The sequence below is a fragment of the Asterias rubens genome, chromosome 10, assembly GCF_902459465.1.
Source record: "Asterias rubens chromosome 10, eAstRub1.3, whole genome shotgun sequence".
In the NCBI taxonomy this organism is placed as follows: domain Eukaryota; kingdom Metazoa; phylum Echinodermata; class Asteroidea; order Forcipulatida; family Asteriidae; genus Asterias; species Asterias rubens.
This window is the reverse complement of record NC_047071.1, coordinates 12989107-13007302: the sequence shown is the minus strand read 5'-3', so window position 1 is coordinate 13007302 and position 18196 is coordinate 12989107. Positions and strand designations below refer to the sequence as shown.

At 40.6% G+C, this 18196-nt stretch overlaps 1 protein-coding gene across 2 annotated transcripts; it reads left to right on the top strand.

The window, feature by feature from the left end:
• The first annotated feature begins 4590 nt into the window (after positions 1 to 4590).
• Positions 4591 to 14993, top strand: LOC117295792. 2 transcript variants are annotated; one of them, XM_033778549.1, is made up of 2 exons: positions 4591 to 4863; positions 12582 to 14993. In XM_033778549.1, the coding sequence occupies exon 2, from the start codon at positions 12960 to 12962 to the stop codon at positions 14877 to 14879; it is 1920 nt and encodes a 639-aa protein (XP_033634440.1). In that variant the 5' UTR covers positions 4591 to 4863; positions 12582 to 12959; the 3' UTR covers positions 14880 to 14993. The 2 variants fall into 2 exon arrangements, with proteins under 2 accessions (XP_033634440.1, XP_033634441.1); XM_033778550.1 differs by lacking the exon at positions 4591 to 4863 and adding an exon at positions 11974 to 12205.
• The last annotated feature ends 3203 nt before the right edge of the window (positions 14994 to 18196 follow it).

Genomic DNA, 18196 nt, shown 5'->3' with positions numbered 1-18196 from the left:
CAATAGGCTTGAAAATAATGAATTTTGCTGACAACTGAAAAAAAGAAAATTGTCTATGTTTTGGCAGCCATTCAACTTTCGAGGTATACTCCTTTGAACAGGTAAAACTATACCCAATCTTCATCTTGAGCGAAACAGAACCCATTGCATGTGACGTCACAAGACAGCACCCTCACTGATGAGATTATAATTGCTGAGAGTTGTACACGGCAAGAGAACAAAGACAGGTACTTGGTTTTTCAGAACCAGTGATTTTATTGGAAATGTGTTTTTGATTGGCCGATGTGAGACTTTGCAGCGGCACTTTCGGACGTCTGAATTATTTGCTTTGTTGGTGAGATACATCAAAAGTGTATTGCGCCCTCAGCCGATCACCCACCGGAGAGCGGATAAGTGACCTAGAGCACAAGCGGTACATGAGCGGTACAAGGTGTTTTTTACACACAGAAATATGTCCACAAACTACCAAAACAGCAAATCCTGACTGGGGTGCAATCCACCATTTTGTAACATTTAACATTCCATTTTCTTGTAAATAATATTTGAGTTTATATATAGCGCCTTTTCACTCCCGAATGGGTGTCTCAAAGCGCTTCAAATTACTACCCCTGGTCACTGGGCCTTAATTCACTCCTTAAACCATCTCAGCTCCCTGGGGAGTATACAGCCTCGTGCAACAAATGCGCTACTCGGCTAAATCAATCACAAGAACCATCTCTGCCCTCACAGGTCCCCATTTACCCCTGGGTGGAGAGAAGCAATTATAGTTAAGTGTCTTGATCAGGGACACAAGTGTCACGACCGTGATTCGAACCCACACACTGCTGAACAGAACCAGCAGAGCTTGAATTCGGTGCTCTTAACCGCTCGGCCACGACACCCCATAAATAAATTGTTTAGCACAGTGAACAATTTGAAGGAAACTCTCACCGGATTAAAAAACTAATCTCTATCACACTGAATGTCAATTTACAAATTATTATAAACAATAACAATTTAAAACCCCATCAAATAAACAAAAAAATGGCCGAAACCATTCTTCGTGGAAGGGATCCTATAGGGTGCACCCCACCAAATAATCTCCCATAGTACACAGTGCAAAATGCTACATATTCAAAAATACACAAAAAATACTTGAAAGTCTCACAGATTTTAATTTGATAGGGAAAATTATTGATTGACTCTTGAACTTTTATTCTCTGCTCAATTTTATATGGGGAGTCCCTAGGCCCGTCGAGTAATTCTCCCTCCAAGTAATAGCACCCTCCACTGGTCAAATTTTCAAAACGTCCAAGCATCAATCTTAACAAAATGTCCCTACACCTCTCATCAAATAAGACCATTGATTTCAGGGCCTATGTCATCCAAAATACCTCAAGCTGGAAGTCAACACCCCAGGTCACAAATGGGCCGCTCTGTTTTCTCCTATTTGGTGAGGTGCACCCTTACGAGTAAAAAGTACAAGCAGGAGATTCTGTCCCCATTACGCCGAACTGTGTACAGACGTACTTCTGATGGCACCCTCTTTTGAAACATCCTTCTCAGAAAACTCAAGTTACTTAATGTTCCACTAGCGGGATGCCGTCAACACACCTAAAACACTGTCAAAACACCTCAACACACCATGAAACACCGTCAACACACCATAAAACACCGTCAACACACCTAAAACACCGTCAACACACCTCAACCACCATCAACACACCATAAAACACCGTCAATACACCATAACACAGCGTCAACACACCTAAAACCATAAAACACCGTCAACACAAATCAAACACTGTCAACACACCATAAAACACCGTCAACACACCTAAAACAGCGTCAACACACCTCAACCACCGTCAACACACCTCAACCACCGTCAACACACCATAAAACACCGTCAACACACCTAAAACAGCGTCAACACACCTCAACCACCGTCAACACACCATAAAACACCGTCAATACACCTCAACCACCGTCAAGACACCTCAAACACCGTCAACACACCTCAACCACCGTCAACACACCTAAAACAGCGTCAACACACCTCAACCACCAACAAGACACACCTCAAACACCGTCAACACACCTAAAACAGCGTCAACACACCATAAAACACCGTCAACACACCATAAAACACCGTAAACACACCTCAAACACCGTCAACACACCATAAAACACCGTCAACACACCTAAAACAGCGTCAACACACCTTAACCACCGTCAAGACACCTCAAACACCGTCAACACACCTCAACCACCGTCAACACACCATAAAACACCGTCAACACACCTCAAACACCGTCAACACACCATAAAACACCGTCAACACACCTCAACCACCGTCAAGACACCTCAAACACCGTCAACACACCTCAACCACCGTCAACACACCTAAAACAGCGTCAACACACCTCAACCACCGTCAAGACACCAGAAAACAATTGTGAAGTTGGTGTTCTAGCCGCAATCAAACTGCACCGGAAATTGAAACTAGAGCATGCCTCATGGTGTCACTCATTCGGTGTGAGCGGACGTTTTCTGCTCTACTCTTCGCATAGTAAGGAGCAGCAACAAAATCACGTCTTTTCTTTGTTGTGGTAGAAAGACAAAAAAGGGAAAAAACGGGGCACGGCGGGGCAATTTTTAGCGAGAATCAAGATGAAACTCAGTAAATATAGACCCTTTTATAAACTGTCGGTCTTCGTTTTTTTTTTAAGAAATGTTTTTTAGTCAACATCGTCAACAAACCTCAAACACCGTCAACACACCGTCAAACACCATAAAACACCGTCAACAAACACCGTCTAAAAACACCGTCAACACACCTCAAACAGTAATTGGGAAGTTGGTGTTCTAGCCGCAAACAAACTGCACCGGAAATTGAAACCAGAGCATGCCTCATGGTGTCAATCATGCGGTGTGAGCGGACGTTCTCTGCTCTACTCTTCTACTCTAAAAAAAAAAAAGGAAAAAACGGGCTTCATCCTGAATCCTGACAGGGAAAAACTTGATTAATCGACTATACTCGATATTGAGTTTTCGATAATTCGATTATTAAATAAAAATGACATCGACGGACTTTAGCTGCTTGTGCACAAAAATTTGCTAAAGCACGAAAAAATAAATGCCTATAAACTCATGTAACTGTTTTTAAACTTATTTATACACGGCCACTCATTCAATAAAGACACCGTCATACACCGCCAACACACCGTGTGAAAGTAAGTTGCAGAAATCTAGCGTGAAGTAAACGTTTTTAAGTGAATTATTCACTTAATGCAAATTTTGGGAATAGTTTTACTAAAACGTTTATGTAACGTCCAGGTTAACTCTTTACCACCATGACTTCAAATACGTACCCAAAATACCACTTTGCAAAATTTCCCACATTGGGTAATTCTTCTCTATACATACAATGCCGCGGCTGGAAATATATCGAAAAAAGGTACATCCAGCCCCCGGAGGGGGGGGGGGGACAAAGGTAGTTAAGTGGCTCGCTAAAGACAGGTGGTGAACATTGATAAAAAACATTTTTTTATCAAGCTAATGAATGATTCTCATCTCGTTTTAAGGATCATTAGTGCTGCAATATAAGGGGAGTCATACGATTGCTTGTATTAATATAAAACAACTGTTTGTCACAGCGAACTGTACAACAGTGCCACGATTTCGTAAAAAAGGTTGATGCAATATTTTGTATATACCATTCGTTTCTCTACAACCATCACTAGACACGGCTAATCTTGTAGATTTGTTGGCCCATTTTTTTTTTCAAGAAAAATACCGTGATAATCATATAGAAATAGAAGCACAAGGTTTCGTACGTGGAAGTGATTCAAATCTTGTGGTCTCAGTATAAGCCGTCGGTCGTATCTTTTGTGTTTAATTAATTGATACTCTTGTTGGTGCATTTTGAAAGCCCCCCTCCCCCCCCCCCCCCCCCCAAAAAAAAAAAAAAAAAAAAAAAAACTACGCCGTTATCCCAACGATGGTATTATTTCTATAAATTAATAACTATACTCTTTCGTCCCCCTTATATTTGAACTTAGTTTCTTTATTCGGGACGTCATAAAGCTTCGGTCTTAATGTCACCTGGAAATAAATAAATAAATTAATACTAGAGTATAATGTTTCTGAGCAATAAAACGATTTTTTGAGTAATTGTTTTTAACGATTTATATGTTTAAAAAATAAATAAAGTTGAGTGGGAGTGACTCCGCCTACTCCTTTTGACTTGGACTCGAGTCAGATTCGAGTTGCAAATTTTACTGACTTGTGACTTGACTTGACTTGACTTGGGGAAACGACTTGACATGACTCAAGCAAAACAGACTTGGGGGCAGACTGGGGATGACCCAGGGAAGCTCTACGAACGCGCCCATTGTAAACACACGAGCCCAGCAGGTATCCCCATCAACAGTAAACAAACAACTCCAAATGCGTTGACTACCGTGCGCAATCTGCTTGCCTTTCTCATTCAATACGTGCACCATGCATGGACGCACAGTCACAATCATTCAACCTTTACTAAAGAAATAACTGGAGTTTTGGGATCATTGTGGGATTGTCCGTCGACGATTATGGGATGTCATCAATCCAGACCATCCTTAATATCAAATTGTCTCATGTTCAACTTCGTCTAGACAAAGGAATACCAAGACAAGTATGTACGAACCAGACAGCCTTCAACTTAAATGGTGAAATCTGAAGTTTTAGAGTTCGGTTTTGGAGATATAGTTCGTCGACTGAATACGGCATGAGCTTCAAACACATTCATTATTTATGGTGTGGAAACGATTCATTGCCACTGTGATTTACTGATATTGCCTGTGGCTGCTGAAAGTTCACTCCGTCTAGACCAAACGAAAGGTAAGATCTGTTGTGTGTGTGAATATAAAACCATAAACACTCGAGGGCTGTGTTTAGCAACTAAAATAAAAATTAAATAAAATCCCTTTTTAAAACATAGACTTACAAGTACGTTCATTTCTACCTCCATGGTTCATCATAAAAATGGAGCAAGGACCAGCTATAATTAGGGTTCACCACGCTGAGTGTCTACTTGGTCATGAAAAGGGGAGGGTGTCTATAAGGTGGCAGGGGGTGGTTTGATAAGGATGTTGTGAATACCGGACACTTCGGCACCTCCCAAACTCGGCACCTGTAAACTCGGCACCTGTAAACTCGGCACCTTGCAAACTCGGCACCTTACAAACTCGGCACCCACTCGGCACCAAGAATGTCGGCACCATACAAGTGGTGATAGTTTGTTTCAAAAGAGGAAATCGTAGTTTTCAATTCATTCAAACAATGAAAACCAACCAGTGAAATCCATCACGAAATTCAGTGGTCGCGATTGAGTTTATTGAGTTTAACGTAATGATGTATCGAACTGGTATACATTTCGTCTCTTTGGTTGTGTATGTGTTTATGTTTGTTTATTAAAGCTTGTTTGTTTGTTGTATTGAAGTGTTGTTGTTTTTTGTACGGTTTTCCGATCTCATTTTTGGAGAGGCATACTGATAATGGAGGGGCAACTTTTGTCAATTAATTTAGTTTAGTCATGGTGCAGGAAAATGGTGAACCTTCTTGTTGCATAGAATTGTGTAATCAGATACCTAAAAATATTAAAGACACTGGACACTATTGGTAATATTGTCAAAGACCAGTCTTCTCACTTGGTGTATCTCAACATATGGTCGTCGGAGTTGCGAGATAACTATAAAAGAAAAAACACCCATGTCACACGAAGTTGTGTGCTTTCAGATGCTTGATTTCGAGACCTCGCAGTTCTAAACTTGAGGTATTTTAAATCAAATTCGTGGAACATTACTTTTTTTCTCAAAAACTACGTCACTTCAGAGGGAGCCGTTTCTCACAATGTTTAATACTATCAACCTCTCCCCAATACTCGTTACCAAGTAAGGTTTTATGCTGATAATTATTTTGAGTAATTACAAATAGTGTCCACTGCCTTTAATGTCTGAAGCATTTCTAAGATTCAATTCGTGTTGTAAAAATATAATCCTTCCTATATAAAACTACACTGCTTCGTTACTACATGTACATTGGTATACGATGTGAATATACATAGCTGTCATTCATCACGTATCTTACCACAAACCACTCAAGATACAGACGTCATCATGGATTGAATTATGCCTAGACTGAATGCCTTTTGTGAGCCGATAAACAACCAATAATCCTTTTCTATCATTCTGGTAACATTAATCAATAATCCAGCCGTAAGAGTCTATCAAAAGTTCGTTTCATCAGGAGTGGAAGCTTACTTCAATCTGACAACAGTGGATTGTGTTTACGGATCCAAAAGTGGTCTGTCAAAACTTTGCTTTAAAGGCACTGCATGGACACTATTGGCTACTACTAAAAGTTGTTAGCATCAAGACTAACTTGGTAATGAGAAATGGAGAGCTGTTGATAGTATAAAACTTTGTGAGGAACGACTCTCTCTAAAGAAACATAGTTTTTAAAAAAGATGTAGATTCTCATTTAAATCATTAATAATAGACTTTAGCTGAAACATTGTTAGGCATCTGAAACACCCGAATTTGTGACACAATGGTGTTGTTTCTTTCATTATTTTCTTGCAACTTTGATGACCAATTGTGTTAACATTTTCACACTGTTTGTAATTGTATGCATATGGTGGGATAAATTAAGTAGAAATACTATAGTCTTTTACATTACCATGAAGGTATCCAATGCCTTTAAAAGCTGTTTAACTTATTCACCAAAGGCTTTCAACCCCAATCTGCAACCCATTACCCCAGTTCCTTTTTCAAAGTAAAACGACGCCAGAGGGGCAAGTCAATTTGAGCTCAAAAACGGACTTTAAACTTTCGTGAACGAAAAAGTTATTTAATAGTTTGCGGCGAAAGATAAAAGGACAGATGACCTAAGTTCAAGTGGATACGAAACATTATCCGGGTATTTATTTGATTGTGCTGTAACTGAGTACACTGTGTGCTCATGAAATTACATTTTGGGAAAACCTGTTTGGGGCTAGCTGAAGTACATGCATACTCAACAGTTAAGCATATATTATTTTTTTGAAACTCCATTTTTTATGGAAATATATTTACGTTTGTGTAATCACTCTTAAAACAAATGGCAATTAAAGTACAAACTTACCTGGTTAGATGTACAGTAGCTTCTGATAGAACAAAGCATTTATTTTCAAAATCTGTTCACTTCGAAGAAATGTGATGGTCGAAGACTAAAATATCAGTTTGTTTCCCCAAAAATTTGAATCCGAGAAATGTTTCGCTTCAAATACGTTTCTTAGATTGTGAACTCAATCATTTCGGGTGTTTCTTCAAGGATAATTTAGTAACCGCTACGGACTATCGGGGAGTCTCAAAAACGCGACCACCTTTTCACGGAGTTGTTTTACTGTCGGTGTCGGGACACTTTGTGCCTGCCACGTTGTGACCTGGACACTTCGTACCAAGTAAATTTGGCCACTTCGTGCATTCTTACCAGACACTTTGTACATTCCTACACGACATTTCGTACATTCTTACAAGACAATTCGTACCTTCTTACAAACACTTCGTACCTTCTTACACGAAATGTCGTACATTCTTACAACACTTCGTATCTTCTTACACGACACTTCGTACCTTCTTACAGGTAGCTGTATGACATCCTATAGGTATAACAAGCCCTTGCGGCCTTACCGGTTGTGTATTGCACTAAAGTGCACACAGCACATAGAAAGAGTCCAAAAAGGCACGCTCATCGAACACTAAATACTCTGGAAAAAAAATATATCATGGTACATGTGCTATGCAATAAATCTTCAATGATTCACCTCTACAAAAGACTCTGTTTCAAGGTTTGTCAGATCTCATTAGCAACCGTCCACTACCATATTTACCCAAACTATGATCCTCTTTGTACTCTATTTGCCTAAGAATGAAAATGCTGGAAAATCCCCCTAGCTTCAATCCGTACCAGGGGTTACCTACCCTACCTCCAGCCACCGTTTAATATTCTTTCCCGTTCGTTTTGAGCGGATTAAAGTCAAGGACTTTCAAAAGGATAAAGCTTACGAAAGATTAAGTTTGTACCGAGGACTCATGGGTGGAGATATAGAAAACACCCCACCAAAACGGGAAAACAACGGAGCGTCTGCCTCGTCCTATTTTGTAGGCAAATTTGAGATGCATAGTTTAAAGAACATGGACTAGTTTTAAACCGTTACCCAATTAGCCCTGGGGGTTGTTGGTCCAAGTTAAAGCAGTTTGGATGATATGTCCTGGAATGAAAATAAGAGGCCTATTTTACCGAGAGAGGGTGTGGACATTTTCCAAGATTGATGCTCGGACGTTTTGAAAATTACACCGGGGTGTTTTTTCGAGAACATACGACGGTGACTGGTATCCCAATATCATAGGTGGAGATTATAACAGATCAAGAGTCATTGAGTAATTCTCCCTTCACTCGAGAAAAGCTCGAGACTCAAAAGAATGTTTCGTATAAACTATTTTCTTAAAATTGTTAGCATTTTGGGAGTGTGTTTATGGGGTGCACCATTTACGTATTAAGAACGTGAAAAGGATAAGGATTAAAAAGACTAGAAGATTAAAAGATTAAATTTGGACGAGGACTGCGAAGGCTTTTACAGAGGGTCCTTGATCGACATGTAAACAAAAATGAAGACACAACAACATTGCATGTTATCCCTTTTTATACTACCGAGCAAAATCACAGGAAATAAAACCCACTCAAACTTTTTGGGAATGTTAACCTCTGCGCCCATCGTTTCGAAATAAAGTGCAAGCTTCCGTGGGATAAATGGGTGCACACTTAAACAACTAACCCATCATGAGTTACGTCCCAAAGCAGGGGGTACAAACCGATGATAGGGTATAAAGTTCAGTCGGCCATCGGAGTCACAAACACAAAAATTGAGAAAACCATATCGTATAATAAATAGCATACTTCACCGTTTTCAAAAATTTGTTTTGCTCTTGGTTTTTACCAATTAAAAAAATAAATCAAAAATATAGCATTCCAAGCAAAAACAAAAACTTCACCAGGAAGTTTCCCCACCAATTCCATATTACTACAAATGTAAGTGAAAATAATACTCATATTGTGAATCTGTGAAAGGTTATGTTTGTACTCTTACCAATGTTTTGCACACAGAATGCGCTCAACGACAAGCAACATAATCGAATTATTTTGTTTGTCCTTCAGACAAAACCTGCATGTGACGCCAACGCATTGGTTTATCACATAATTTTAATTTAATAGCAATGTAAACAACTGTGGCGATCCCTTTATCTCTTCTTATATATGTTTTTCTATTCTTTAAAAATAGATTGACAGATAAATAGAAAGATAAAATTGACAGAAAAACTAATAATGCTCTCTCAAGTCATCGAGAGAAAAAAATTCACAGGTATAGTGGGACGATGACAATAATTATTGTTATGTTCGGAAGGGTGATGCATTACAAGTTCCAGTCGTATCTCTGAGTGTTAAGAAATGTGTTATTTCCTGAAAGAGCTTGCGGTGGATCAGCGGCGTCGATCAATGGCGGCTTTTCGGAAATTGACTTTCGCTTGAACCAGCTGTGCAAGTCGCACCAAGTTTTTTTCCCGAATTTTGTTTTTGTTTGTTCTTACAACGCAAGATAAACTAACTTTTAACTCAAATCTTCGCATACATGATATTTTCACTATAAAGCGGTTTTCTTCCAAAACGTGCTTTCCTTCAGTATATGGATCAGGTTGGCTCAGTGGTTTCTTGTTCAACAACCTTTGTTCACCTCTATTGACCCTGGTTCGAATCCCTTTTCAGACAGACTGGATCCTTGCATGCGGGTTGGTTTCAATCCGTATATACCTTACTGTTCAGCCTGATGTTATTGGCGCTAATGTTCAATTGGATTTGTCAATGAAATATAACCAACTATTATACACAACTTAATCATTCAATAACAAAATGAGTAAAAAATCACTAATAAGGGATGCCAGTAATGCAGCAAGAAACAAAGTACATGTAGTACAGTTGTAGATAGAACGCGGAGATTCTGAATATAAAGTCCTACCAATAAATGTTGACGTGTTTGAGAAAGAAAAAAAATAGTGGTAAACATGTTTGATTGTTTGTAACATATTGTGAAGTTTGATTGGTCGAGAACCAACCAAGTGCCGTGCAACAAATACGCTTGTATTAATAGTCTCATTCTCACAGTATTATCGTCAATTATGCCTGTTATACATTGTCAGTTCTAGGGAGCCAGTCCTCGTACGCCAATTCTTAATTTGGAGCTACGGTTTACACAAAAATAGCATCCGTACCAAGTCGCCAATATCATAGGGTGCGTTCGTTTAGCTTCCCTGGGTCGACCCCGGTGTGTGGCGTGTTTTTTTTTCCAAGCACAGAGCAGGGAACATTATGGTTGAAGCGAGATCGTAATGTAATTAACACCTCGGCGAAAACAAACATTAGAGATGAGCTTTTTCTGTCAGGGTTTGAATGCCAACGTTATTGATCGCTTGACGACTTTGGACCACGCTCTCCAATTCAACCCATTAATGGTACGGTGTTCTGTTGACTTCATCGACTTTTTAGCCGGGCTGATTGACGGTTTAATTACTGAGATATTTCAAGTGTTTGGTCATGGTTTGCTCTATGGTTTGCTCTTTACCGTCGTCCATGTTTAGACCCAAATGCAGTGACGGGTGACAATGAAATGAATAAGCTCGGGGTAGTTCCGGATTGTTCATTAAAGAGTCTTGACACTACTCGGAATATTGTGGGAATCATGAGCAAAAAATAATAGTTCATGGTCTATTGTATACAATACTGTTTGTATGTTGTTATATTTTTCCCCCTTCAAAATAACGAGTTAAGTTTAAACCATAGCCGATAATGTTTTGTTTTTAATTTCATAAGCTACTGTATTTTAAGGACTTACTCAAGAAGTTAATGAACATAACTTACTTGAAAACACTCAGCCTGGAGAGCTATTGATGCATTACATGTTGACAACACGGTTAGAAACGTCCCCCTTTGCAGCACATTATTTTACAGAAAGACATAACTTTGCACATAAATGTCAATATAAGAAAGGCTTTAGCATGAAGCCTCCCTTATGTTTCTGAAAACATAAAATTGTTTGGAACAAGAGGATTTGGTTTGCTTCTTTTTTCTCGCAACTTCGATGACCAATTGAGCAGGTTGGTTACCCCAGGGATACACCAAGTGAGAATACTGTTCTTTGAAAATTACACAAAAAATGCCTATAAAAACAATAATTGGGCCACAAATTTCACAAACCCTGCGATTCGAACTGTCATCTGACATCCCATCCCCGTTGGCAGATTCTGTACCCGATCGGTCATCACATGCGTATAATGTAATAATGATTTCTCGATATAAAAGTGGTTTGTTTATTTGTTATTCTTACCCGGCAGCAGTATTGATATCAGACACCGTTGCCAAACAACTTGAATAGCCACCGAGTAAATAATTATTATAACTGGGTCTTTCAGGCCACAGTTCTCATTGTCAATACTCCCAGCAGTCATAAGGCCAAATAAATAAATAAAAACATGTTTAGCGTCGTCCCTTTAGAAAACAAAAAGGAAAAAAAAGGAAGGAGGCTCGAGGGCCCTTTGTTCATGTTTAGTGTCCGCCCGGGCCCACTATATACAAACGGCTGGGCTTTTCTGTTTCTTTTTATTTTCGCGTTAAAATAATTTTATATTTCTTTCTTTTTTTTCGTAAAAAGAAAAAGGAAAAAAGGAGAACAAAAAATAGGCGGCTGGGCGGGGACACTAAACATGTTTTTATTCATATTAGGCCTGCTATGGCGGATGTGACTTCTATAGCTGGCTGTGTGTGGGTAAACACACAACACATTTTACACTCGGGTAGCGATTACTAGATACATTTGCTCAGACTATACATTTGTATTGTAAATATTTTAATGGAGTCAATTTCAAAAGAGACGGAGGAAGGAGAAAACAAACATCACTTACGCGTCGTTGCTGATGGTGATGATTGTTGTCAACTGTTGGTTCCTGCAGGGTGTTCGGGTTGGCTTATCACACTGCATTTTGTTTTGGGACAGTGTCGGTTCATTTATTGTCATGTGCCTCATGTCTGGTTCCTGCGATGAAACATGATGAAACTTTAACATGAATGCCTTAAGGTATCTGTGCAGAGAAAGGTAGTTTTTTTTAGAAAGAGATGATTTCTCACTCAAACATTAATACTAGTCTTCAGGCAGGCCTGAAGCCTTTTTATTAGGCATCTAAAAACACAAAAACCTCATGCAACAATGGTGTTTCTTTCAATCTTATGTTGCAACTTCGATGACTAATTGAGTCCAGGTTTTGACAGATTTGTTGTTTTTAATATGTTGGAATTTACCAGGTGACTGGTCTTTGACAGGTACCAAATGTGTCCAGTGCATTTAACTCTCACCATGTGTCGATGCATGTGTACGCTTATAAATTGCCATTAAGACACGTCGGCACAGTTTTTTTTAATATCTTCTATAAGTATATTTATTGTTTTCTTTACTCTTGATTTGTTTACCACAGGTACGGACAAGCATTGATGAGTTTCCACGAAGTGATGAGTGACGGCATCAGTCAGGACCAAGGAAGGGGATCTTCCCTCGTATAAGGAACGTTGCTGTAACACCCAGTGAGCCCACTGCTGGTGTTTCTTGTTGGTTCAACCATAGAGAAACTGTGGTTCAACCATGGAAGGTCCAGAGATAAGCGGTTTCGTAAAAATGGGAGACAGAACCTCGTGAGAGTGATCCAAGCTGAGTTGTTTCTCTTCAACTGCTCAACATAACTGCCCTTCATTGATTACATTGCAACAGTGAGTGAGCTAAAATTAAAATTGAACCTGGCGGAGAAAGGATAAGGACGAGGTAAACTCTGTGTAGACTTCTCTTGTGGTACCTCGTCATGTCTGTTGCCACCTTCATGATGCCGAACGATCGTCAAATTCTCCCGGCAATTAGTCAGCATCGCTCGATCTCGCTGCGAGACAACTCGACCTCCGGCCGAGGTCACTCAACAAACCGCAAAGGAGGTGGAAACTCAATCGCAGCAGCGGTCCAGAGACCGTCTGGTGGCGAGAGTGTCCTTTCAGTTCCGAGGACTGAAAGCAGTGGACAGTCCAGCACTATAAGTGATAGTAGTGTCCCCGAATCACCGCAGACTCGGTCGAGACGAAGCTCATCGCAATTTTCTTCGATCACACGAACGGATACCGGGCTCCAGCCACGGCACAGTCTAGCCTTGCTGCCCCGTCTCATAGATGACCAGAGCTTCATGCGAGCCGCTCGAAACACCTCCAGCGAACACTCTGCTCTGTCGTCTCGGTCCCTTGAGATATTACCGAGTCGAGACTTCATCTCGGATGAGCTTCGGATGCGGACGGTGTCCCTGCCCATCTTGGGACATCGTCATAAACACAGACCTCGGATACTACACGATACAGACGAGGAGGAGGGGGAATACCTCACCGATAGTTACTCAAGTGATACGGATGACCCAAGTGGTGATGAATCAAACATTGTTGAGATTGGTCCCTACCCGAACGTTGGTGTCGACTCTTATCTCGATAGTCATTTACTCCCTGAGTTTCTCCCTGCGTACCTGAAACCATGGACTCCTGGAATTCGCAAAAGCAAACCGAAGAGGAATCGCAATAATGCTGAAGCGGAAAAGAAGAGGAAAGAGATGGAGGCAATCCAGGCTAAGACACGCAAGAGGAACTCGCAGTCAAAGTCGAACCCGCGGAGACGCTCCGTGCGGAGCAACGCCTTCACCCGGAAGCGGGAGCAAGAGGTTGCGAAGCGCCACCCGGTCCGGAAGCAATTCGTGTACTCCGAGCTAGTCCAAGACGAGTTCCAGAAACACATACCCCAACGGCTACCGGGAGGCAAACTCAAACCGATATACAACCGTCGAACAACAGAGGGTGAGATCTACGTCCCGGAAAACTTAGACATCTCCTTCGAGAGACTGACGGTAAAACCTGGAGATGAGAGGCTCAACTCTTGGGACACACCCGCAGCAATCAACAGACGCCGAAAGGAGGAATTCCAGGCGTTACTGGAAAAGAGGAAGAAACTCCAGCGTCAGATGGTCAGCAAGAAGAAACGAAAAGTTCGTTTTGTCCTCCCGGAAGAGAAGGGAGAGATCGAGGTCGGAAAGGTCAGCATAGAGGGCGCTGTGCGAACTGGGAGTGAAAGCATCTCACAGCAGAGTATTGATGGCTCCGAGCTCGAAGAGGGAGACACCACGACGGAACACGGCGAGCCGACTGAAGGAGAGCAAGGTGTTGCAGCGTCTGCTTCTGAACACCCAAGTAACCTGAATCTAAATGAAGTGGTAGACAGTGAGATTCTATACGACGGGAACGAGGAAAGGATACAGCGAACTAATAGCTGGGTTACCGCACAATCGGCTGACCTATCCCCTGAAACAGAATCTGGAACTGAAACTGCTGCGAACCTCAACTCGTTACAAACCCAAGGCGACATCGAAAGTGCAAACTCATCCTCAAATGCCCCCAAAGATATCTCCAATGAAACTAGTCCTGACAACTCCACCTCAAAAACTGTACGTGTTGACGAAAGACCGCTACTAAGACCTCATGAAATGATAGAAGGCACGAACAGTACCGCTGGGGACATTGTGGGTCCCCCTGGCGGTAGCGTGAGTCAGGCGGACACCCTGCCTGGGAGTCAATCAAATCCCGAGTCGTACTCCTTGCTCCACACGGTCGAGCTGCCACCCAGGGAGTCGGTAGAGACCACTCGAGAAATCAAAATCCTATTTGAGCGAATTCCGAGCATTATCATCTCAGATACATGACGAGTTTGTTTTGTTTATAGTGAGTTTATATTGACAAAAAGACATTCGACACTGTTGGTAATAATAATTTGTCAACGACCAGTCTTCTCACTAGGTGTATCTCAACATCTGCATGAAAAAACACCCTTGTCACACCAGGTTGTCTGCTTTCAGATGTTTGCCTTCAAAGGCACTGGACACGTTTGGTAATAATTGTCAAAGACCAGTCTTCTCACTTGGTGTATCCCAACATAAGCATAAAATAACAAGCCTGTGAAAATTTGAGCCCAATTGGTCATCGAAGTTGCGAGAAAATGATGAGAGAAACAACACCCTTAATGGGTGAATTTGTGTGCTTTCAGATAGGAATAAAAGACTTCTAGCTAGAACTCTTTTGTTGTTTTAGTGGGAAATTACCTCTTTCTCAAAAACTACGTTACTTCCGAGGGAGTCGTTCTACACAATATTTTATATTATCAGCAGCTCTCCAATAGTCGTTATACCAAGTCGGTTTTTAAGTTAACAATTGTTTTGATTAATTACCAAACGTGTACATTCCCTTTAAAGGCAAAATATTTATTGGCATAAAACCTTACTTGGTAAAGAACTAATGGGTAGAGGTTTATAGTATACAAATATTGAGTGGCTCAGAGTGGAATGGGAGGAATATTATCGCAAGGTAAAATGTGGACTGTTCCGTTTCACGAGGCGAAGCCGAGTGAAATGAAACAGTCAAAATTTTACCGAGCGATAATATACCTTCCATTCCACGAATTAACGCCAAAGCACTCAATATTTGTTTTATATAACTGACATTATAGATCCTTGTTATTTGATGTATTTTGAAAGTATAACATTAAGAAAAATTCTGTTTGTTTGACAACCAAAAATCATATAGCGCCGCGTAGCGGCAACAATGCACAAATTTAATAGCAATCGGATCACAACCTTTTGCACAGGTGCTCCGTTGTTTTAGCAGCGGCGCGGCGGCGCTGTACTGCTAAAAAAAACATTGGGAACAAGGATGATCCTAACTGTTGAATGGGAAATGCTATTCCCCATGGGCGAATAGGTCTTTTTGATCGCCGGCGCGGATGGGAGTAATAGTGAATGTCACGTGAAGTAAATTCCACCAATCAAATGACAAGGATTTGTATGTCAGTTATATAATATAAAACATTGTGAGAAACGGCTCCCTCTGAAGTGACGTATAATCATAGTGTTCGAAAAAGAAGTAATTTTCCACGAATTTGATTTCCAGGCCCTCAGAATTAGATTTTGAGGTCTCAAAATCAAGCATCTGAAAGCACACAACTGCTTGTGACAAGGGTGTTTTTTCTTTCATAGTTAGTTTGCAACTTTGACGACCAATTGAGCTCAAATTTTCGCAGATGCATAGTGAGATACAGCAAGTGAGAAGACTGGTCTTTGATAACTGTCTTTAACACTCATTTAATTTCACGCATTTTTCCCGATCCACTCAAACTAGGGGTTATTTTTAATTGTTTAGTTTTTCATTCAGATTCGTTTCATTTATTCGTTTTGTATGCACGAACCCCTTATGTCCAAAAGTTTGTGTATAATTCGATTGGGATAAAAAATTAATGGTCATTGGATCTACAAAAAATATGATTGAAGACAAAACATATGATTGAAGACAAAACCTTGTTGCGCACAAAATATTATTTTTGTATTTTTTAGCTACAGTGAAGCCTTTTCGGACACAGATCGTTTCTAGCAATGTTTTCAAATATCGAGCTCTCTACTAGTGATCTTTACGATGTTAGTTTGTATGATTAATGGTTTGAGTAATACCCTCCATTTTTAATGGTTGTTTTCACTCTGGGGTTTTAAATTCAGATGATTTTTCAGGATGCCAACGGATTCTTAGCTCGCAAATAAAATGTTTTTGTTTTGTTTTTTCTTTTACTTTCTGTCTAACAAATTGTGATTAGATTGATTGGGACGCTAGGTGGCAGCAGATAATATCAGGGCCCAATTTCATGGAGCTGCTGAAGGCAAAACAAATTCTTGCTTAGTAAAAAATATTAGATACCGGCCAAGACTCCACTATGCTGAGTAAAAAATAGCTACATACAGTCACAATCAACGTTTATGGCATGACATTTTTGGCCAGTAACATGTGTATATAAGCTATCATTAATTTTCTTGCTGAGATGGCCTAAGCATTTCTTTGCTTAAGCAGCTCCATGAAATTAGGCCCTGGGGTATTTCTGGGTGATTATGGTTTCATGTTAGTTACCCGCATTGCACACTATCAACTTTATTTCATAGGGCGGCCTACCATCACTATACACATTTTGACATAAAGATTATTACCTATGGCGTAGCGTGGTACACCGTGTGGTTGTAGGCGTATTACTCGCAATAATTCGCGTAGCATTTGGGTTTTTGTTGTTAATTCAAAATGTCGGTCAACGTTTAAAATAGTTTGAAGGATATTTTATTTTTTATAAATATAATTATTGTTAAGATGGTATTGTTGGCAAAGCATAGATTAAATGTTATTGTACAAAATTGATCCCATGTCGTGAGTGTGATGAATTTGTTTTACATTGATTTATCTTGACGAGCTAGACTCTACCCGAAATGTTCGGCCGTTGGGTGTTCGCTACACAATCATAATACGTGAATATGCTGCAACGCACATTACATGTACAGTCATGTTCATGTCCGCCCGGACGGTTTTTTGCATAGCCCCGGACACGATTGCATAAACAAAGCAGGATAGTCCGGAGCGGACAGTATTGCATGGCGGACACAATTGCATTTGACACCGGCGCTCCTCTGAAAGGAGGCTGGTCATCTCACCACCGAGCAAGCTCGCCACCAACAAAGTCGCCACCTGCAAAGTCGCCCCCTAACCGGCTCGCCCCGAGTTTTTACAAAGTCGCCCCTGACCATGTCGCCCCCAAACAATGTTGCCCCCTAGCAAAGTCGCCCCCTGACAATGTCGCCCCCTAGCAAAGTCGCCCCCTGACAATGTCGCCCCCAGCCAATGTCGCCCCCAGCCAATGTCGCCCCCTAGCAATGTCGCCCCCAGAAAATAGTTAAGGATTCTTTCAGTAATATAATGGCTTAATTATTGTATCGGAAAGAATATAAAGTAAAGCCTACTTATAGTTAGGGTTAGGGTTAGGGTAAGGGTTAGGGTTAGGGTTAGGGTTAGGGTTAGGGTTAATGACCAGGAAACCTGTATTAAATTTAACATTTACAGAGTAGATTTTCAATAGATAGGCCCTATTAATTAGACCTTCCACAAGCACATTACTTCATACGGAATTTGTTTCTGAAAATGTTTTAACTATATTATTTTT

Coding starts and splice junctions, on each gene's coding strand:
- LOC117295792 (XM_033778549.1), top strand. CDS start 12,960: ATGTCTGTTGCCACCTTCATGATGCCGAACGATCGTCAAATTCTCCCG.